This window comes from Plutella xylostella, chromosome 29 (assembly GCF_932276165.1).
Source record: "Plutella xylostella chromosome 29, ilPluXylo3.1, whole genome shotgun sequence".
In the NCBI taxonomy this organism is placed as follows: Eukaryota; Metazoa; Arthropoda; class Insecta; order Lepidoptera; family Plutellidae; genus Plutella; species Plutella xylostella.
In genome coordinates, this window is record NC_064009.1 from 10,727,175 (window position 1) to 10,751,235 (window position 24,061).

At 42.1% G+C, this 24,061-nt stretch overlaps 1 protein-coding gene across 2 annotated transcripts; it reads left to right on the forward strand.

The window, feature by feature from the left end:
• The first annotated feature begins 249 nt into the window (after nt 1-249).
• On the forward strand, nt 250-23,982 carry LOC105389041 (cohesin subunit SA-1). 2 transcript variants are annotated; one of them, XM_048631711.1, is made up of 21 exons: nt 250-932; nt 3,290-3,460; nt 3,870-4,074; nt 4,569-4,652; nt 6,408-6,633; nt 8,924-9,047; nt 10,032-10,210; nt 10,763-10,906; nt 11,217-11,292; nt 11,577-11,708; nt 11,969-12,082; nt 12,655-12,813; nt 13,372-13,496; nt 14,643-14,730; nt 15,017-15,178; nt 15,657-15,824; nt 16,799-16,970; nt 18,904-19,034; nt 19,764-19,916; nt 22,683-22,883; nt 23,596-23,982. In XM_048631711.1, exons 1-21 carry the CDS (start codon nt 444-446, stop codon nt 23,782-23,784), a joined length of 3,492 nt encoding a protein of 1,163 aa, XP_048487668.1. In that variant the 5' UTR covers nt 250-443; the 3' UTR covers nt 23,785-23,982. The 2 variants fall into 2 exon arrangements, with proteins under 2 accessions (XP_048487668.1, XP_048487669.1); XM_048631712.1 differs by lacking the exon at nt 4,569-4,652 and having other exon boundaries at nt 251-932; nt 23,596-23,980.
• The last annotated feature ends 79 nt before the right edge of the window (nt 23,983-24,061 follow it).

Consider the following 24,061-nt stretch of genomic DNA (forward strand, 5'->3'; position numbering starts at 1 on the left):
ACTATTCTGCTGGCCTGCAACTCATTTTAAATTTATCGATAAACGATGTACGACACTACTGCTAGTGTTGCATTAAATAATATATTTTTTTTCCACTGGCAAGCATCAGTTTGTTGTTTGATTCAGAACTCAACAGCTGCATTAAATGTAGGTGTTTTTGTAAGGATAGATTGAACAGTTGATCTCAACGTTGAGCTGAGATACTTTTTTTGTTGTTACGCGCGTCATGTAGCGTCACGTCAAAATTTCTTGTTTTCTTTCACAGCTTCTGTCATCAGTGTCAATAGATACCTATCCCGTTTTATTTCTATTTCAATTCTCTTTTCCTCATCGATCAATAAAATACAGGGAGCGGCTTATACAGATTACCGACATTTATTAGAATATGTAACATCCAAAGTGTGTTGTGAACATTTTAATTTAGCACATCCGTCTCTATCAAGATGCATCGTCGAGGCGGGAAAAGGATCCGGATGGATGATCCTCCACCGGAGTACGTGAACCCTATGACTCCGGCGACCCCCATGACGGACCACGGCGGGCAGTCCGTTCACGAGCCGGAGAACTTCAACGTGAACTACTCGGGGTTCAATGTGGGGGCCGTGGCGAACTCGACGGTGGCGGAGGCGGCCCGGGACGACCCTGTGGAGGAGCCTGCGGATGAGGACGAGCTGCGGTCGCCGTCGCCGGCGGTCACCAAGCGGGTGACGCGCAGCCGCGGGCGCGGCGGCGACGGCGGGTACGTGGGCCGGCTGGCGGAGTCCCCGCCGCCGCCGCCGCTGCGGCCCAAGCGCGGGCGCGGCGGGCGGGGCCGGGGTCGCGGCCGGGGCGCCGCACCGCCGCCCTCCTACTCGCCGCCGCCGATGCTCATGCCTGGCGATGATGAGAACAGCCTCTACAATATACTGAGATTCAACAAGACGGCCATCAATGTAAGTAATAGTGATGTAACGAATATTCGCATTCGCATTCGCATTCGCGAATATTCGCATATTTTTGGATATTCGCATTCGCATTCGCATTCGCAAAATTTTGTGCGAATGTTTTGCGAATATCAGTAGGTACTTTTTAGAAAAAACTATTTGAAAATAATGGTAAGTTAACAAAGTCAAAATCCATTGTCTACAACTTTTTAAATACAAGTTACCCTTTTAATCCTAAGATGGCCCACTTTAAAATTTCAATCTTCTAAACGCTCGGATAAGTTAAAATTTCGCTCTAATGTTTGGTTAGTGCCATATAAAAATGACCTACGATTTACAATCTCATGTTTACAAACTTTTTAGTATTTCTTTAAAATAACAAACTATTTTCGTTTTTTTCCGATACAGACTTTAGTAGGTTCTGCATCTATTCTTTGTTGATTTTCATTTTATTTAATTAGGTCTTGTCGCCGTGAAAAGCTCCTGTGAAGGCTCACCACAAGCGTTGCCAAGATGGCCTGGGCCTTATAGGACTATACACTATACTATATCATTGTTTCTTTGGAAGATGAATGAGAAAATGAGTGATTTCGGCTATATTTTTAGGGTTCCGTAGCCAAAATGGCAAAAACGGAACCCTTATAGTTTCGTCATGTCCGTCTGTCCGTCTGTCCGTCTGTCACAGCCGATTTACTCGGAAACTATAAGTACTACAGTGATGAAATTTGATGGGAATATGTGTTGTATGAACCGCTACAAAAATATGACACTAAATAGTAAAAAAAAGAATTGGGGGTGGGGCCCCCCATACATGTAACTGAGGGATGAAATTTTTTTTTTCGATGTACATACCCGTGTGGGGTATCAATGGAAAGGTCTTTTAAAATGATATAAAGTTTTCTAAAAAACATTTTTCTTAAAGTGAACGGTTTTTGAGATATCAGCTCTCAAAGTCGTAAAAAGTATGTCCCCCCCCCCTCTATTTTTATAACTACGGGGTATAAAATTCTAAAAAAAATAGAGGTGATGCATGCTAATTAACTCTTTCAACGATTTTTGGTTTGATCAAAGTATCTCTTATAGTTTTTGAGATAGGTTGATTTAACTGTAATATTATATTTGCTGCTACGGAACCCTTTGTGCGCGAGCCCGACTCGCACTTGGCCGGTTTTTTTATTTATTATTACCTATGTTGTATTCAAATACTGACACTAAACTTTAAGCGTAGTTACGGTCTCTTAAGTACCTACTTTCCAATTTAAGTACATACCTACTTATAAAATTAATAAAAATTCAAAAATATTTCTTTATAAACCCAATAAAGCCCACCAAAATATTGAAGCATTGTTTTTATTTTAATGAATTAGTAAAAAAAAATTTTTACTTAAAAAATTTTTTAGAATAACAGAAGAACATTTTTATTATTTTTCAAAAAAACGATAGTAAGTAATTGACTAATATTAACAAAGAACAAAGAAGCTTATATTTTTTTATTTAAGTTTTACGTAAAAACATGGTTTTTGTTTTGATAGCATTTATAAATTATTTGATTAATTTCGGGCCATGATAAGTGCCTATGTTTCTAAGAAGGCCGACATTAGAGGTTTTTGAAAATGATTGTTTCCGTAAAGAAGCTTGATTTAATCTGATGATTTATATGTTGATTAATATTCAAAAACAAATGGAGAAAATAGTAATCAAGTTTATTTTCTTAAATTGTTTAATTTTTTTTATTTATTTAATTTTTGCAAAAAATAGGCCTTATGAGGCGCACATACCTTACGTTTAAATGTTCCGTCTAAGTCGCCCTCAGAAACCGCATACAGTCGCAATATGTCGTTAAAGTTACGGAGCTAAATAAAAAAATAAAAACTGAGACTAGTATTGGCTAGTCTGATTCGGAATGCGCCTAGAACGGAACGTACCTCTAGTTCAGTACGAGACTGCAACCAAACCATACAAATGACGCCAAATTTGAACACAAACTGGATATTCGCATTCGCATTCGCATTCGCGAATGTCGATATCAGATATTCGCATTCGCATTCGCATTCGCATTCGCGAATGTCCAAAAACACACATTCGTTACATCACTAGTAAGTAATAACTAATTTCATTTCATTCCTACCCTATGCAGCAATGGGCATCTCAGTTGATAGTATACAGCTGAGAACAGAGATGCAGGTTTAATCCTTTGAAATGACCAATGTGTTGAATTATCAATATGGCCAATTGAGGTGTATAAGAGACACCTGTCCTTATCATGATTAAAATTCAATGTAGAGGCTATACAAGCATAATGCAGAGCTTGCATAATTATTTTACTAATTTACACATAACACAAATCTTCCTCCATAACCTTACAGCAAGTGGTGGACATGTGGATCGAGCAGTACAAGGTGAACCGCGAGAGTGCGCTGGTGCAGCTCATGCAGTTCTTCATCAACTCGTCCGGCTGCCGCGGGAAGGTCACTCCCGACATGGCGCAGATGGACCACACGCTCATCATCAAGAAGATGACGCAGGAGTTCGATGAGGTACTGTTTTGTGTATTTTTGTTTACTGTGTCTGTAGGCTCTCATGTTATGGGTAGGTTAGTTTTTTATGTGAATATGAATGTATGTTCTATGTATGAAGTATATTATTATTGCAAGATGATGGCTTTTTAATGGTGGTTATTTCTTGAGGTAGTCAAACCCAAGTGTTTTTGAAACTTGTTGACTTCTCTGTAATGAAGATGTGTTTGTTTGGGTTACAAAACTACACCAAACCAATAATATGATCAAGCAATTTGTTCAGTGTACTGAAGCCAACACAAGCAGTTTCCGTTCTATATGTATAATTCCAATATAATATCTAAAAGCATATTCACATTAACCATAAAATAGTAATCCCTACAATCAATCACCTTATAACCCTACAAACCCTACTCTTTTAATGTTTCAGGAAAGTGGCGAATACCCGCTCATAATGGGCGGCCAGACATGGAAGAAGTTCAAGTCCAACTTCTGTGAGTTCATCCAGACCCTGGTGAAGATGTGTCAGTACTCCATCATCTACGACCAGTACCTCATGGACAACATCATCTCGCTGCTCACTGGGCTCTCTGACTCGCAGGTGCGGGCTTTCCGTCACACCGCTACTTTAGCCGGTAAGTGTTAATTATGGTTTGATTGTGTGAATATCATTTGTAATCTAGCTAATGTAGAGTGATCTGTAATTTTGTAGAAAGATTAACTGACGCTAACCATTATAAGAGAAGCCATGTACTGTGTGTAATTGTATGGCAAACAACTTGGTGATTGATCAGAGCATTGAGTGTCACTCGATTGCGGTAATGTTGACTGTAAACTAAGAGCTAGATTTTTTAGATAGTCCTGTATCTTTGGGGTCACGTTGGCTTTACAAATACAATTTGGAAGCACATCTAAATAGTTTTTTTTTATTACTACCTTAATATGGCTTGGTGCTTGCTAAATTGTATTTGTAATGCTGGAGTGACCAGCCTGAACCTCAGACACACTACAGTTGACCCTACGGCGGTCGAGTGGTGACAAAACTAACAAGAAATTATGAATAACATGTAATTACAACTAACCAAGCATGAATGGTCCTACTGATTACTAACACACCTACTCTTCACAGTCATGAAGATTATAACAACTATGATCGAAGTGGTTCTTTGTAACGCTCGCAACTTCGACAGACGGGTAACCAACGTGTGCAGCGGTTAGTAGCTGGCTGTTGTGCGCAAGGTCCCGGGTTCGAATCAGGGCCGTATTTGATTGTGTCTGTTACAGTGCTGAGACTCTGTGCTCGGCCCTGGAGTCTGAATAAAAAACTTATTTTGCATTTTGAACTCTGAAAATCAATATAATAGGTGTATCTAAAAATAAGTAAGATCCATTTATGATTATTATTAGAAACTGGAGTAGTTCCATATATTGAAAAGCTTAGCAAACGTAAGTTAGTTAAATTGTAGCAGGGTCTTATAAAAATGTAAGTGCTTGACCCACACAAATGTAGCAGTAGGTATAACATAGTGCATCTGTTCATACGGCATTACCTAGTTCTCCCTGTAACAGTTTTCAAGATGTGCTGAGGAATGCCATGACATGTGGTTGGCTCGTGGCTCCCCTCATTGATTGACACCCGAAATACCGTAAAGGTGTGTTCAGCAACTGCGCGGTATGGATTTGAATATCTGGACGCACCTCTACCGAAATTGAGAACATCTACAAAGGTGTTGATGACTAATCAATGAAACATGGCTAATAGGACTCTTGGTCAATTTAAATCTCCCAAATTTATATAATTTCGATTGGCACATACGTTTCAGATCTATACAGCTACAGACAGACATACAGGACATATCCCTAAATCTCTCATTATTCAAAATTCCATGGTTGGAAACTTACCCATACTTTGCATTCCTCAGCATGGAGTTTTTTTGTTGCAAAAACGGCTCAATAGAAAAATAAATATTAGGTAATTAAGATTGAGCTGATGCTAAGCGTATTTTCACGAACTCTTGAAATTGTTTAAAGAAGTTAATATTTGGCACTCATGTGATAAAAAAATTAGTTCTTTGTTGCGGTGCGGTCCTTTTGTCTCCAGTGTCTCGTGTTCATATGGTCCTGGTCCGAATCCCGGCCGGGGCAGATATTTGTCTAAAACCAAATATTTGTTCTTGGTTCTTGTATTTGTTGTAGACTGGTGGAAATTTCTAGAATCACGTTTAGTAGTACTTCTAGAACTTGTACCTACTTTTAAAATGATGCTTTTACTGCTGAAATTATAGTCACGCTTTTTGTGATGTTTCCACTAGTCTATTGTATGTCGATGTTAGATTACCAACCCGCCTGCCTAATTTTGATGTCTTGTCAAACTCTATTTTCATGCCCAACAGACAAAAATCTTCTGAAAATGATGTACTTAAACCCCATAATCTGTATTTAAATCCTATATTGTATCCTTTAACCTGCATTGGCCAATACCTACCCTGTGCTGACTTCTATTCCCCATGTTGCTCTACCCATGACACTGTTATCTGTTCCCTGCTTTGTTATGCCCTATCCCAATGTTACAAAATATGTGTTTTATGTATGTTCACTGTAATGAAGTGACTGAAAAGTGACATATGGCATAAACTTGCCCTGTCTGCATTCTTATAACTATAAAATCTATGCTTTGACTTGACCAAGTTATCTCGAACCACAGCACACAAATGACTCTGGTCATTCATTCAAAACCCATTGTAATTACCTAGCAAAAGAGCTTGCAGTAAGGGCAGCAGTCTCCACATTTTCTTCACTTAACCCTTTATAAGGCAGTAACTTTATACCATATTTCATTCTTCTGCCATTGAAAGGGTTAAATTCTTATTTTAAACAATCTTCATTATCAATTCTGCCAGTATCACATACTGAATCAACCACATCTAATTCTGCCAGTATCCCATACCAACGCCTCCAACAATTACAGTGATGAAGCTGATGACAGCCCTCGTGGACGTGGCTCTCCTGACCTCCGTGAACTGCGACAACTGTCTCCGCCAATATGAAGCTGAACGTCTCAAGGCACGGGACAAGCGCGCCACCGAGCGGCTGGAGGTGCTGGTGGCTAAACGACAGGAGCTGGAAGAGAACATGGAGGAGATCAAGAATATGCTGTCGTACATGTTCAAGTCGGTGTTCGTGCATAGATACAGGTGAGGTTTTGTGGTGTATAAAATAAACATAAGGGTGGCTTCCAGCCGAGATTCACTGCAGGGATTTGTTTTGATAGATTAGCTATGCACCAATCACCTTCTAATCGATTAAAACGTGACAAACTGTTTTGAATGCTAGATTTATTCGTCCATTACTACCTGTCCAAGTTTCCATTAATACTCAATGACGCTAGACAGTTCTAGAGTCTTACTCCCTCTGGGCACCACCTCTAGGCCTCTAGAATCCATCTCTTTGTTCATCATTCCTTTTAACATGTACACTGCTCCCAATCTAAATATATTATTCCATCCATCCAAAGGTTGTCTGGCAGAGATCGCTTTAAGTGAAAAGACCGCTTTTTGTACCCTAATTAATTATGTTACAACTTGCTAATTTAATTATTTATTGGTGTACAATGTAGAGCAGTGTTTTTCAACCTTTTTCATGATGCGTCCCCCCTGGTATAAAAAAATATTTCGCGACCCCCTTGACCCTTTCGGTTTTTTATCATGTATGTATGTTTATGTTACAGTATTACCAATAGTCATTCCATACGACGTATTTATGGTCTCCATGATTAGGATACGAAGTAGTACATACCTACTTATCGGGTTTAAAAACACATTATTTTATAATTACACACATCGGATACGTGTGGCCATGTACGGTGGCCTGCGCCTAAAAGTATACAGACGGAGTTTTTAAAATAGCGATCCCTGATGATGAAGGGACCAGCTACATCTGTTATAAATCTGGGGACGTGTGATGTGTGTAGCAGTGGTGTCTATGTGGATGTGCTTCAGCAGCATGTGAGCTTGAGATCGCTATTTTAAAAACTCCGCCTGTATACTTTTAGGCGCAGGCCACCGTACATAGGTACGTACGACTAATGCCATTGCGCCCGGAATTTCCTTTTCGAAATTAGCTTTTTCTTTCTGACATTTTAAGTTTAGTTTCTAAGTTTTTAAGGGTGAAATGAAAAAGACAAAATACTGGCTTTACAAAAAAATTAATACTTGGCGTCTTTGAACCAGGCAGGAAGGCCTCCCACGCTACGTTTGCCTATTTATTTTATTTAACTCTTTATTGTACAAATATTACAACTATTCGTGGTCTATACTCGAGAACTCGTTTACCGCAACGGTTATCGGTTCTTCGGCAGATATGACCAGCACACTACCACTTCAGCTTGCAGCTTGCATATTTTGGCAGCTATGTCAGCAATCTTAATCCTCTGACTGATGGAAAACCTAATTTCTGATACGATTTATCAGGGAAACCCCAAGCATATGTAGCTCTCTCCATAGCACGCTGAGCGACTTTAAATCCGTGAACTAGTCCTACCGTCAGTGTCCACGTCTCTGCACTGCACCATACGTCATCACTGGCAGGACGCACTGGTTGAAATCTTTAGTCTTCAGGCTCTGAGGGATGGCCAAGGAGAATATGTGCTGACGAAGTTCCCCGAATGCAGCCCAACCCAGTTGGGTGTGCCTTGCAGCCTCCTTGTCGAAGTTGCTTCTGCCTAGCCGAATAGTCTGCCCGAGGTAGACATATTCTTGCACAACTTCGATTGTTGCCTCACCAACGATCACCTCGATGTGAGCATTGTACATGACTTTCGTCTTGTCCAAGTTTATACCCCGAAGCCTACACGTCGGGAAGCAGCATTTAGGCCACTTCCATCATCCTGCTCAGTTCCTGCAGAGATTCTGCCATAATAACGATGTCGTCCGCGAAGCAGAGAGGTGTGACATGTACTCGCCATTTATACATATGCCAAGTCCAGCGGCATCGTACAGACAGACTCCTCAACTCCTCGATACAGCGCCAGTCGATTTGAAATCTCTGTAACACTTCCAAAATTGCCCATTTGTCGATGGAGTTGAAGGCGTTTTCATAGTCCAGTGTCCACAAAGGCTAGATACAGGGGCTTATTATACTCTTCGGTCTTCTGTGTAATCTGCCTTACTGTGTGGATGTGGTATATTGTACTAAAACAGATCCACGAAGATGGGATAATTTAATTAAGAAATTATTAACTCAACCTTTACATTTAAGAAAATTTTAATTAGAAATATTTTTAAATTCTTTTAAATCTTTCTTAATAAATTAGTATTGTGTTTATTGTTTTTTTATAAAGTACCCAGTTTTTTTGCCCTTTGGCGACCCCCCTACAGAAGATTCGCGACCCCCTGGGGGGTCGCGACCCACAGGTTGAAAAACACTGATGTAGAGTAATCAATATAATCTATCTATCTATCTCTAACCCCCTCCCCCTCCCCGCAGGGACACGCTCCCGGACATCCGCGCGATCACGATGGCGGAGATCGGCATCTGGATGGAGAAGTTTCCCGCGCACTTCCTCGACGACCTGTACCTCAAGTACATTGGGTGGACGCTGCACGACAAGGTCAGATTAAAGAAACGAACAGAATATATTTTTTGAGCTCGGAACTGCACTATTCGATCAGTAAAAACGATTCCTTCAAAAAATGATAATGTGCAATAGACTCGACGTTATCTGAAACTACCTTTTAGACAGTAGTCTAGTTGGTCAGATCGTTTACTATATTGCCGAAGGTCTCGATTCGAATCCTGGATGGGGCTAAGTATATCTAATAACATAAGTACCTCCACCTTTTTAGGGTTCCGTAGCCAAAATGGCAAAAACGGAACCCTTATAGTTTCGTCATGTCCGTCTGTCCGTCTGTCCGTCTGTCCGTCTGTCACAGCCGATTTACTCGGAAACTATAAGTACTACAGTGATGAAATTTGATGGGAATATGTGTTGTATGAACCGCTACAAAAATATGACACTAAATAGTAAAAAAAAGAATTGGGGGTGGGGCCCCCCATACATGTAACTGAGGGATGAAATATTTTTTTTCGATGTACATACCCGTGTGGGGTATCAATGGAAAGGTCTTTTAAAATGATATAAAGTTTTCTAAAATTATTTTTCTTAAAGTGAACGGTTTTTGAGATATCAGCTCTCAAAGTCGTAAAAAGTATGTCCCCCCCCCTCTATTTTTATAACTACGGGGTATAAAATTCTAAAAAAAATTGAGGTGATGCATGCTAATTAACTCTTTCAACGATTTTTGGTTTGATCAAAGTATCTCTTATAGTTTTTGAGATAGGTTGATTTAACTGTAATTTTGGTTAAGTATATTTGCTGCTACGGAACCCTTTGTGCGCGAGCCCGACTCGCACTTGGCCGGTTTTTTCGAACTATTGTTCGAAAGGACGATTCAGGACTATTGTTTTTAACACATTTAGAATTTTATATGTATTTTATGAATGCCTCAAATGAATAATATTAATTATTACAGACAGTTATTTGCGTTCGGGTCTTATGTTTAATTTTATTTCATTTTCTACTACATCTTCCCAGGTGGGCGAAGTCCGCCTCCGCTGCCTCCAAGCGCTGCAACCTCTCTACGAGTGCGAGGAGCTGAAGGGGAAGCTGGAGCTGTTCACCAGCAAGTTCAAGGACCGCATCGTGTCCATGTCGCTGGACAAGGAGGGCGAGGTCGCCGTGCACGCGTGCCGCCTCGTCATCGCCATACTCAAGTGAGTGCCGCCACTGTACATGTGGTTCATTCTATGTCGCTGGACAACGAGGGCTAGGTCGCCAAACAAAACAAAACTTTACTTCTCTGGCTAATAAAGCGGGATGTGTAGCAATATATTACTAGCTGTTCCCGCGAGCTTCGCTTCGCCTTAAAAAAAATTCCCTTGGGATTCCGCGATAAAAAATAGCCTATGTGTTAATCCAGGGTGTCAGCTAAGGGTGCTTACATAGAGAAACGGGTTCGCTGTGTCTACCTGTACCGGTAACCTGATTATGCGAAAGCGCTCATGACATTAAAAAATCTGGGAAATGCTCCGTGAGTGCATTTCCTGAGCGCTTTCGCATAGTCAGGTTATCGGTACAGGTAGATACAGGGAACCCCATTCTCTATGTAAGCACCCTAACTCCATATCAAATTTCATTACAATCGGTTCAGCCGTTTTGACGTTTAGAAGTAACAAACATACACACAGACACTCATACTCACAAACTTTCGCCTTATAATATTAGTACGATTATTTCCAGTAATAACCCATTTTCCCTCCCCGCAGGATGCACCCAGACGTGCTGACAGACAAAGACTGCGAGAACGTATACGAGCTGGTCTATTCCTCGACGCGCGCGGTCGCGCAGGCGGCGGGAGAGTTCCTGAACGTGCGCCTGTTCCGATTGGAACAAAACGCACCGGAACTGAGGTTAGTTGTGTTCTTCTTCTAAATGTTAAAACACTTAAAAGCAGAAACTTTAACAAAGTAATAATTGGCCGGGCGTAAGTCTTGTCCAGGGTTGGTGGAAGAGTACTGGCTATATGAGAGCAAATGCTCCATGTCTGAGGGTTACCACAGTCGCAATTATTGTCACTGACTGTAAAGCTTGTTCGCAACTGGATTAAAATATTTACAATCCTCGATATTTGCCACTAAAATACGGGGTTTACGCGTGTCTATTTTTTTCGGTAAGATCTTTTTTTTTTAAATCCTAAAGGTTATTCTTTCAATGTTGCAGATCGCGTCGCGGCAAGCAGCGTCTACCCAACACTCCACTCATCAGAGATTTAGTACAGTTCTTCATTGAATCTGAGGTAAGTTGTCATTATAGTCTTACGTAAGCTCTAAGCAAGTAAGCACCCACTCCATTGAGAAACAAACAAAGGCGCATTGCTCCATTAGCTTTTCCTACTGTTATTATAAAATCCAAAGAATGATCAATATGTTGGGTAAATTCACCTGGCAACGGTCACATCAGTCATAAATAATAATAATAAACCATTTATTTCAGCCGATAAGAGCCAGCATAATTTGGTAGCTGTAAAATCCCACCGTGTATAGTTATATTTCTCCTAACTAAACCCTCTCTCTCCTACAGTTGCACGAGCACGGAGCCTACTTAGTCGACTCTCTCATCGAGTCCAACCCAATGATGAAGGACTGGGAGTGCATGACGGACCTACTGCTAGAGGAGGCCGGCCCGGGTGAGGAGCCGCTCGACAATAGACAGGTCAGTACACAATGATGAAGGACTGGGAGTGTATGACGGACCTGCTACAGTATACAGTAGATGGGTTAGTAGACAAAAGGCAATAGTAGATAGTTCACAATATACAGCTCAGTAGTCAGTACCTACATAGCTAGTCGTAACCAGTAGTCATTACACAATATGCCGCTCACATAATAGCATAAGCACATTCGACAATCTAATAAAGTATCATTCTCATGTATGTTATTATTGTTTCTAATGTATATTATAACTACCCATAGGAGTCATCCCTGATCGAGCTGATGGTGTGCTGCGTGCGGCAGGCGGCGACGGGCGAGCCCCCTGTAGGCCGCGCGCCGGCTCGCAGGCAGCTGCTGAGCAAGGAGCAGGCCAAGGTACAGTCAGCTGCAGAGACAAGTGTCCCCCGTGTGCAGGCGGCGACGGGTGAGCCCCCTGTAGGCCGCGCGCCGGCTCGCAGGCAGCTGCTGAGCAAGGAGCAGGCCAAGGTACAGTCAGGTGCAGAGACAAGTGTCCCCCGTGTGCAGGCGGCGACGGGTGAGCCCCCTGTAGGCCGCGCGCCGGCTCGCAGGCAGCTGCTGAGCAAGGAGCAGGCCAAGGTACAGTCAGGTGCAGAGACAAGTGTCCCCAGCCAGACCCAGAGTGCAGAAGTCATAGCTGTCCAGCTGGTAGCCAAATAGATTGGTTGTTTCCTTCTCCTTTTATTCACAGCGGTGACAAATGCTAGGCCACTTCGTTTATAGCGCCGAAACGCTAAGGAGAAAACGATCTCAGCTTATTTTTGTTAATACCTAATCAACCTTTTCTACCCTCAGATTCTTTTCAATAAGTTGCTTAGTTTGTGGGGTACATTCCAACCGTCAATTCCACTCTTGTATACCTAAGTACTATAATTAATTATATTCCTCTTGTATTTGTGCTCTAACCCAACTTACCTTTTTCCCAACAGCAAGTCCTAGACGACAAGATCCGCATGACGACGCACTTCATACTCTGCCTCCCGCAATTATTGGACAAGTTCGGTGCGGACCCGGACAAGCTCAGCAACCTGGTGTCCGTGCCGCAGTACTTCCATCTGGATACTTACACTACGCAGCGACAGGAAGGAGTGAGTAGCTCATATATCGTCTTATACATGATGTTCGAAAAAAGCTTAAGTATCCATACAGTAAAGCTTATCCATCAGAAAGGAGGGGTCAGCAAAGCGGCAATCGTCCAATAAAGCAGCCTGTGCTGTGTTTTTATGCAATTTTATTGTTCGATTTTTAACTTTCACAACGTTCTGCTTCCTTGCTTCGCTCTGGTGGATAGCAGCCGTATCTCATGTTTAATTGTAGTGTAAGCATGTATCTTTGTTTGTTTAAACATATCTTGATTCAAGCAGTTCTCTTTTATTTACAAACCATCATCATCATCATCATCATCAGCCTATGTCAACCCACTGCAGGGTATAGGCCTCCTCCATGTTATGCCAAGTCCCACGGTCCTGTGCTACACTCATCCAGTTTGGTCCAGTCACTCTCCTAATGTCATCGGACCAACGGGTCGGCGGTCTACCGACTGGTCGCCGTCCCTCCCTTGGCCACCACTCCGACACTGCCTTGGTCCATCTGCCGTCTTCCCGCCTTGCCATATTCCACACTAACAAATCCAATCCGGTCCACAGAACCTGACCCTGCTGCTCAACAAGCTGCGCGACATCGTGTCGGTGCAGACGGAGGGCGAGGTGCTGGAGGCCTGCGGGCGCACCCTCGAGCTGCTGTGTGACGAGCAGTCCGCCGTCTACACCAGGTATGTACACTCCTGCCCACAGAACCTGACCCTGCTGCTCAAGAAGCTGCGCGACATCGTGTCGATGCAGACGGAGGGCGAGGTGCTGGAGGCCTGCGGGCGCACCCTCGAGCTGCTGTGTGACGAGCAGTCCGCCGTCTACACCAGGTATGTACACTCCTGCCCACAGAACCTGACCCTGCTGCTCAACAAGCTGCGCGACATCGTGTCGGTGCAGACGGAGGGCGAGGTGCTGGAGGCCTGCGGGCGCACCCTCGAGCTGCTGTGTGACGAGCAGTCCGCCGTCTACACCAGGTATGTACACTCCTGCCCACAGAACCTGACCCTGCTGCTCAACAAGCTGCGCGACATCGTGTCGGTGCAGACGGAGGGCGAGGTGCTGGAGGCCTGCGGGCGCACCCTCGAGCTGCTGTGTGACGAGCAGTCCGCCGTCTACACCAGGTATGTACACTCCTGCCCACAGAACCTGACCCTGCTGCTCAACAAGCTGCGCGACATCGTGTCGATGCAGACGGAGGGCGAGGTGCTGGAGGCCTGCGGGCGCACCCTCGAGCTGCTGTGTGACGAGCAGTCCGCCGTCTACACCAGGTATGTACACTCCTGCCCACAGAACCTGACCCTGCTGCTCAACAAGCTGCGCGACATCGTGTCGATGCAGACGGAGGGCGAGGTGCTGGAGGCCTGCGGGCGCACCCTCGAGCTGCTGTGTGACGAGCAATCCGCCGTCTACACCAGGTAATATCATCATCAGCATCAACACTGGCGTTTTTGGTAGTTGTGAAACCCTATGCTGCTAGGAAGGCAAGCTGTAAAACGATCCATTTGGATACATTTATAGCCATAGTCATTATTTTTGCCTAGCTGTTCCCGAGAGCTACGCTTCGCCTTAGAAAGTTTTCCCGTGGGAACACCGCAATAAAAAGTAGCCTATGTGTTAATTCAGGGTCTCAGCTAACTCCATACCAAATTTCGTAAAATCGGTTGAGCCGTTTTGACGTGAAGAAGTAACAAACATACACACATACTCACAAAGTTTCGCATTTATAATATTAGTAGGATCACAAATGCCACGGTAATAATTCTATCGCCATGCTAACTTCTATCACCACGGTAATGCCACTAATGTCACGGTAATGATGCTTACAGATGCAACGTGGCGCGCGCGACGCTCACGGACATGTGCGTGAACCGCTACAAGGAGGCCATCGACGAGTATAGAAGTCTCTTGGAGGGGGTGAGTTATTGGTTTATGAAGTCAGAACACTATTTTATCAAATTTCTAGGCATAACGGTCCTAACTATTAACTATTTTTATTACCTAATTGTTTTTATTAGATTTAGATCTGTTGCATTTTTTACAGTTCCTTCTAATTTGTATAGAAAAAAATACTATCTATCTGGCTAAACGGGGTAGTTTCTTGGAGAACTTTCCGTTTTCTCCTACCGGAAAGACTTGGGGTTGACCCAATTTACTATTTTAATTTAACATACACAATCTAACCGCCTCCTCCCACTTCCAGAACGAAGAACCGGACGCAGACGAGACATTTAACGTGCTCAACTCACTTCGCAAGGTGTCCATCATGTACATGTGCCACAACCTCAACGACACCAACATCTGGCAGTCGCTGATGGACGACCTGCCGCAGTGCCACGCCCCGCAGCACACCATGCCCGTGCAGGTGACTCACGCGCGACTCACGCATCAAGTAGTACAACCTCAACGACACCAACATCTGGCAGTCGCTGATGGACGACATATCATTGTCAGTTAATTTGTCAAAACCTGATCGTCTACTGCCGGACGCAGGACCTCATGAAGGGGTTTCCTCTACCCGGTGCCACTCCACACCTTGAGTTTTAGGTATTATTTTCAGCATTCAAATCTGCTGTTTGACGGATCCCTGATGTCAGTCAGTAACAGTGCCTTTGTTATGTGACAAATTGTCGACGACGACGATTAATAGCGCGCCGTGCTAGAGAGCTAGGTTACTAATATACCGGATATGGCCTCTCAAAAAGAACTCAACAACACTGTCCTCGGCCATCCAACTTAATCAGTGGTTTTGACTGGTTGTATTTATTTTTGTCAGTGTTCTTTATAATATACTTTGGTATAATTGTAAAACTAATAACAATAACCTTCTTTCCCCCCCACAGGCGCTAGTCTACGTGATCCGCTCCCTGTTCTACTCCCTCCTGTGGGGCCTGCACTCGGCGGAGGCGCGCGGCGAGGGCGTCCCGGAGCTGCGCCGGCGCCTGCTCCAGTACATGTCGCATTGTACTGAAGCCGTGCGGAGCCCCGCCGCGCCCGAGCTGAGAGAGGAGGTCTGTTGTATATACCTATATATATATATTTGTAAGACACGCTGACTACAACAGAACGAAAAGGGACAGCTTGCTCAGCCGGACAATCGTTCTTACCAGGTTAGTGTCTTTTATTTTCTCGCTCCGTTTAATGGTCCTACGAGCCGGATACAAAACAACAGGTTGCTGAAAAAACGGGTTCCTCTTCAAAGCGTCCAAAAAACACCATAAGGTGCTGGTTTTCAGCCTCATCAGAGCGTCAAAAAACACTAGCTCGGCATGCGCTGTAGACAATAAGCCTCACTCACGGTGCAGTTAGTTAGCAAGCTAAGTGTACGTGATCCGCTCCCTCTTCTACTCCCTCCTGTGGGGCCTGCACTCGGCGGAGGCGCGCGGCGAGGGCGTCCCGGAGCTGCACCGGCGCCTGCTCCAGTACATGTCGCATTGTACTGAAGCCGTGCGCAGCCCCGCCGCGCCCGAGCTGAGAGAGGAGGTACACGCACACACACACACACACACACACACACACATCCTTGAGTTCCCTTACTTCGTCCGGATTACGATCACGGAACCATAAGCGCTACGCTCACTGCACGTGAGTCGAGGCGGCGGCGGCGTCGCAGCAGCAACGAGCCTGCTCTATATTTTGTGTAATCTAGCCCAGTTCGAAGCTCACTGAAGAAGTCGAGGCGTAGAAGCGAGAACTTGACATTGTAAATGAGACATAAATCCATACGCCTCAAAGTCGATGCGACGCCACCGCTATGGCGCATCCACTCGTGCAGCGGGCGGAGCGCCTTACAATTTCAGCCAACTCCACTCTACATTATAGCTGATTTATCGATGTTATAATTCTGAAGCTATCTCGATCTGATAGCAGTAATTTTATTCTTAAGATAGTATTTACGTGATCATCGAAAATCAAGCCCTAAAGTAGAACGGACTTGGCTGATTTTAATACCAAGCAACTAATTTACTCATCTCTCTACCCTCAGGCATACATAAGCATCTGCGACCTCCTAATCCTGTTCGCGGAGCAACTGTGTGCGTCGCACCGCGGGCCGGGAGCCGCCGCGTGGCGCGAGCTGGTACTGACCCCTGATGATGAGCTGGCAGACTTGTTGGACCAGTTTGTGCAGGAGCGGGTGTTTGTGCACCAGAACTATGGTGAGTTTGGGGGGAAGGGTGGATGGAAAGAATGTGATTGGATCTGTCAAATATTTAGTTTTGATAGCTGTATCACGAATATTGTTGACACTTGTCGATACGGCCGTCGAAAACTCTGAGTCTGAAACGTTTCATGAACGGTTGATTAACCCATAAATTGTTAGCCCACAGAATGTTTCGTTCAACGAACGTTTCGACCAAAATTTGTAGGATGTGTGTTGGATTATGGGTTCAGGTAGTTTTTTTTTAATTTTTAGAGTTATTCTTTTAAATTTATTTCCATTTATTGAATTACAGACGAACATCTCTGAACTCGAACCTCAAGGAAAATGTCTAAGAGTTTTCCACTTAGAAATAGTTACATTTATGAGGATTTAAACAAATCGCGTGTCTGTAATATGAACTATTCTCCTATAACTACCCTTTTTTCTGTAAATTGTACCCACAATACCATTGACTCAACAGTTTACCATAAAATTTACTTTTAAATCAATCTCCCAGAGTGGTAGACAACCTTACAGTGGTCCACTTTAGTCCCCCAGAGCGGTAGGCAAGCCCACAGTAAGCGCTAGTTGTATCGTGTATGGTAACATGATTGTGTGTTGCACACGCGGCGGCGGCGTCTATGCGGTAAGCGACCGGCTTGAACCCGCGACGCATTTTACCTTAGTAATGTCTATACGGGTGCCGACTCTCGATGGAATGGATACAAGGTTCGGGAGAGAGGATAAAGATAAAGTAGACTTTGGTTTTTTGTGTTAACGTTTTTAATTTACTTATACTTACTTAGTTTGTGATAATCGAGTAAATTAATTACTTATTACATAGCCGGAACAGTTTTTAACCCCTGACGAATAATAAGAGGGGTTTTAGATTATGGCATTTTGGTCGATTTCACCACGTATTCATCTCAAAGACTGTCAAATTTAAAAGCAATTAACAATCTCCCGAACCTTATCTATACCTATGCCTTATTCTGCATGCTTTACGCTAGCTGTAATCTGTAAATATTATATATAAAATATATTAAAATGATAAGAAACTCCATCGAGAGTCGTTCGGCCGCCGCCGCGCCATAAATATACCAAATACGATACAACTAGACCGCCACCATTACTAAGGGAAAATATGTCGCGCCCGCTTTACTAACAAGCGCCGGCATACACCTTGAGCGCACTGACGAATATGCCCGTAGTAATCATAATAAAAATGAATGGAATACAACCCTATCATTTTGTCTTGTGGCAGAAATATGCAATGATTGGTTGGTAGCGATTCTGAAGCCACAAATTTTTATAATGGTAATTAAACGACAGACTTAAATATTGATAAAAATCATTTTTTTTTAAATAATTCAACTGTTCGGTATTGCTAAATTTAAAATGTATGCCTTCAGAATTGTAAACTTTGTTTAGTCCATATCTCAAGATGCGTGCCGATGATGTAGTGGCGAGATTGTTGTCAATTTAAATGGTGTATATTTCTGTAGGTCATATGATAACGTAATACAATGTACAATATTTTTGTTAACAATCTCGCCTACATATTTTTATAATTCAATAACAACACTATCATAGTCTCGCATCGTGTTTTGTTTTAAAAACTATTATTTGCGATTACAACCTGCACAGATTGGTCAATAAAACTCTTTTAATAACTGATGAAGCTTATTTTACGACTAGCAAAATGTATACTTAGCTTTATGCCAAACAACGCAGTTACATAGAATATCTATGTAAATACTAATCTAGAGCTTCTATTTTCAGCTCGTTATTCACTGCTGCATGCGATAAAATGTCTATTTGTTTGTGTGGTTTGAAAGACTGAATATGTAATTATTATTTTTTATTCCAAAAACAACAAACAGTACACTAGATACAGTCTTTCAAACCCCACCCCCCACCAACCCCTTCTAACCCCTCTTTCCCCGCAGACGGTCAAGACGAGCGTCGCATCGAGGAGCTGCACAAGCGGCGCAACTTCCTCGCCGCCTACTGCAAGCTTATCGTCTACAATGTGATACCGATACGCAGGGCCGCTGATGTGTTCAAGCACTATATCAAGGTTAGTTTACAGTTCTAACGATTACAACCACGAATAGATATATGAAAACTCAAAGGGGTTAATTATAGCTAAGAGGAATGGCATCAGCTTTTGTTCGTTCCTTGTTTGTAATAAAGCTTGAGTATCTACCTTGTATGAAAACCAAATAGCTAGGTTTCTGGGTGTGAGAATAGCCTTGTTATCCAAATGGCTAGGTTTCATTGGCTCGCTCAAAGCCAAGTCACTACCAAATCCACCAATGGCAGTGCGACAGGGGCTAGCTAGTATTCCAAATAGCGAGACATAAGCGTGTTGCATCGAGGAGCTGCACAAGCGGCGCAACTTCCTCGCCGCCTACTGCAAGCTCATCGTCTACAATGTCATACCGTTACGCCGGGTCGCTGATGTGTTCAAGCACTATATTAAGGTTAGCTTTGCGGGCCGAATACAGAAGAAATCCTACGATTTTGTCTGTCGAGTTTCGCTATTTTAAATAAAGCCCCGTTTTTTTAGAGGCAGACTACAGAAATTTCGTAATTGCGCTTATTGGTGTGATTTGTGTCTTTATTTATGTTGTAACAACAAAGATTCTGTTGTGAAAGCGTAACTAACTTTTCTACTAGCTGAAAAATTATTAAATTTTAAATTCTTGCACATTACCAATTTATTTATTTCTGTAGTTTATAAGACTATCAAACCCAAACATAAATTCAACCACACCTAATGCAACCAAACCCCTCTCTATTCCAGTGCTACAACGACTACGGCGACATAATAAAAGCCACCCTCTCCAAAGCGCGTGAAATGAACAAGCTTTCGTGCGCTTTATCGTGCGCCCTCGCCATGCAGGCCTGGTACACGGACAAGCAACCCACGCGCCCCGCGCACATACAGGAGCTCAAGGTAATGTGTGGGACATCTCACACACAGACATCCGATCCCAAGCTAGACAGCTTTTAATATGGATGATAGCTGCTATACATACACAAACACATTAATCACATTATGTGTGGTGTAATAAAGGCTATTGACACTATTTAACCTTTCCTATGCCGAACAGCCGCGCACACATGTAACTGCCGTCTGCCGGCGCTTTTTGACAGTAGAGAGCGCCCGCGCGGGAATCACATTTATATGAATAATTGGGTATTATTGTTTGGTACTCAATAATGTATCGATTGTAATTTATTGTCAGATAGCTAATGAACGTGTTACAATGAATTTTATTGGTTATAATTGTTTTATTTGATTTATATAGGTCATTGATTACAGATTTTTACTTGAAACTGCACCCATCACAGAAAAATACCTCTATTTCAATATAATTTTAGTTTCAAGCCAGGTTGTTTTATATTTATTACTTGAAGAGATTATATATCTATCAACTGATATCAATAAAACATAAACTCTAGAGTAAATAGATTCATAATTTACATTTTGAAAACTGATTATAATTTGCTTTATTTCGAAAGACTCCATTTTCTGTACATGTGCATGTGTGCGTGACAAGAGCTTGCTCCAGTGCGCCGTGAGACAGATCTGTCCCAAATCAAGGGTGTTCACTTTTGATGAAATAAAACATGAATTATAATATTTTTATAATGTTTCGTATTTTAGCATACTAAATTATAAAAACTTAAACGTAATTTACTTACTGAATCATATTTAGTTATTTGTTAACATACTTTCCACAAATATGATACTATAAATATATACATATATAAATACATACATTTCTTTATATAAATAGGACAGGTGATCACCCTCTCAGACTCATTTGAGTGAATGAATATCAAACTGCCATATGTCCACCTACCCGAAAAAATGACTTTTTGATTTGGTCGTGTTCTCCGTTAAAATGTCAGTTTGCCTATGCCCTTCAAGTTCCAATAAGAGCAAGGCATCCATGAGAAAAAAGCCGTTAAAAAAGTAAGTTTTTTTCAAATCCTTTTAAGTCTAACCGTTTCGCATTACAAATTTTCACAAGTCCATTCCGGCCAATCACAGAGCGTAATTTTTTCAACATGGCGTCAGTCTTGGTGAGAATTTCGAGGCTGTGGTGTGTGCTCCCAGTGTTTTATAACGAATATGAATGAAAATGTTGAGGAAATTGTGATTGTGGACCCTGATAAAGCTCGGAAAAGAAACAGATTGAAGAGTGTAGCAAAAAAACGACAGAAAACTATGGCTAAGTAAGTTTAAAACCCCTTTTTTTCCAACCCACGTGTCAATCACAAAGCATTTTCGTAGTAAAAACAGGGCCGTATCGGGTAGAATATAATACGGTAGGTAGGTACTTTTCTACCGATAAATTTTGGTTGATTAACTTCGTTGTATTTAATAGAATATAGACTATATTAGTCTTACTGAGTCCGGTCCATGATATTAGTATTTTTCAAACAACTATAAGTCCTTATGACTCATATCAAAACAGCATAAGTCTTGTATGGGCATATCAAACTGCTATAAGTCCAAACTGTTTATTAACTTTTACGCCTTTCTATGAGTGTTATAATGGATTTGTTTATTAAAATACATTCTTAAGGTCACAAGTCAACTGATTAAATCACGGGGCAAGTTCTATGACCATTAAATAATAGAGAAAACAAAAACTTCCATTTCCCAAATTTTGCGTGGACGTGACATATGGCAGTTTGATATTCATCCACTCATTTACACACCGATATCATTCTAAAGAGCCTAAACTTCACGTTCACTAGAGCGAAGATCCTAAAAAATAAAACACGCTGTATAACAACCCAACGCACTTCGTGTACATACACGAGCGGCGGCCATTTTGTTTGCGTATGTGTGTGTGTGAATTTTGGATGCACCTTGATAAAATATAGATATTCTCTAATATTTTGGCTATTTATTGAATAAACCGATATAAATATGTATTATCAATAAAATTATCTTTATAAATGAAATAAATTATTTATTGATGTTTTTACATAAAAGACTACAAAACAGTTTTGAAAGTTACGCACCCTTCAGGCAATAATCCGGTACAATTTTAGATCGATAAAAACTACATTTTTTGTAATTTTTTATATCATTGATTTATCACTATACCTTCAATATTGAATAAATAACAAGAAAACATAGTATTTACTTACATTTTCACGTTTTTTCCATACGAAATCACTATTTTATTACCGACAGTCGCGAGTACAAGGACTGTTCAAGGTACCAAAATTTGAATTTCGCGCTACTAGTAAACAAGTGAAGTTTTTGACTCAATGAATGTTGTCGATGGTTGTTTCATTCATATAGAATAAATTACAGGTGATTTCATACTCTATTTCGTGGTAATTAATAACTAAAATCACAAAAATCGCGATGAAGTGCTCTTGGGACAGATCTGTCACTAGGCAGACAAGGGGGGTTGGGACAGATCTGGCACACGGCATTCTAGAGGTTAATTACCAACTGTTATTTCATGTGATGTGGTTATGCCTAGTGCGAGATCTTACCGCTTCCTATAATTTTTAATTTAAACTGTAATCCCACTGATATTGCTTTTAACAATTTCATTATTAAATACATATTTGCATTTTTCAATAGGCTTATTATCTTAACAAACCTGCAGATCCTCCCAGTATTCTGCTGATCCTCCCAGTATTCACTCTAATTTCCACCTATTAACCAACATTTCCCCTCTTCCAGGAGTTAGCCAAGCGTTTCTCCGTAATGTTCGGTCTAGACGCCATGAAGAACCGCGAAGCTCTCACAGCTCTGCATCGCGCCGGCATCTCCTTCGCAGCTATAGATGCGCAGGCGCAGGTCAAGCCGAATCTGCTGTTTCTGGAGGCGCTGGCCGAGTTCAGTAACAAGCTGTTGAGGCAGGACAAGAGAGCTGTGCTCAAGGTATGCATAATATCATCAGCAAGTAATTGTGATCTACTGTAGAATGATTCCGTACAAAATGTGCCCTAGGTGGAAGGAAAAGCGAATTTCGCACACTAGTGCTACGGCGGACTATGTAACTACTCACTGATACTAAAAAAGTAAATATAGCAATAAATGTCACATAGCGCTGCATCTCAAACTTAGATTGTGGTTAACTTGACATCCTCAGAAGGGCTAGCACGGGGCGCAATTAAGACATGACAGAAATTTGCATCGCACATCTTGCAGCCGGAGAACTTTTGTCACGTCTTTATTGCGCCCCGTGCTAGCCCTTCAGTTGTCAATCAACGTTGTAAAACTCTATACATAAAGAATAGAATAGAATAGAATAATATTTATTTCAGACAAAAGTCCATAGTTGTGTTAGTAACAATTTGGCTTATTATCTAGGTTAGTTACATTATTAAATTAAAAAGAATAACATTATTACATTATTAAATTATTAAATTAAAAACAATAATATTATTATTACATTATTAAATTTTAAAAAATAATATTATTAAATACATATTTATTTAATACAAATGCTCCTTGCAAACAGAAACAAGTATTATAAATACTTATTTACAAAAAACTTTTGTAAATAAAGCAAGTATGTCTTTATTGACGTTCATCAAAAAAGAAAACAATATGTCTACAATGACTAAAGCATTGTAACTTCTTTTTCCAGTTCCTGGACAGCCGGCTCCCATCAAACCTAAACTGGGGCCCGGAGTGGGCGCCGCTGCAGGCGTACCGCGCCTCGCTGCTGACCGACTCGCCGGACGAGCGCCCGCCGCCGCCGCCCAAGAAGCACTACGCACGGCGGACACGTACGTATTGTGTTGTCTGTACAGTGTGTTGCGGAAGTGGTATATGAGGCTGACACGATTTCTAATGTGGACCTATGGAAAAAATGCAACCAAACCACATTGAGGAAAGAAATCGCAATGAGGCGCTGGAGATGGATCGGCCATACAATGAGAAGACACGACTGTAACCATGCTCAAGTTGCTTTCGAGTGGCAGCCTGGCGGAAGAAGGAGACCAGGTAGACCCGTACAGAGCTGGAGAAGGTCCGTGGAGGCGGAAATGAAGAAGCGGCTCAAGATAGGGAAGCGTGGCGAAGAATGTCTGTAGCCCTAAGCTCCACAGGGG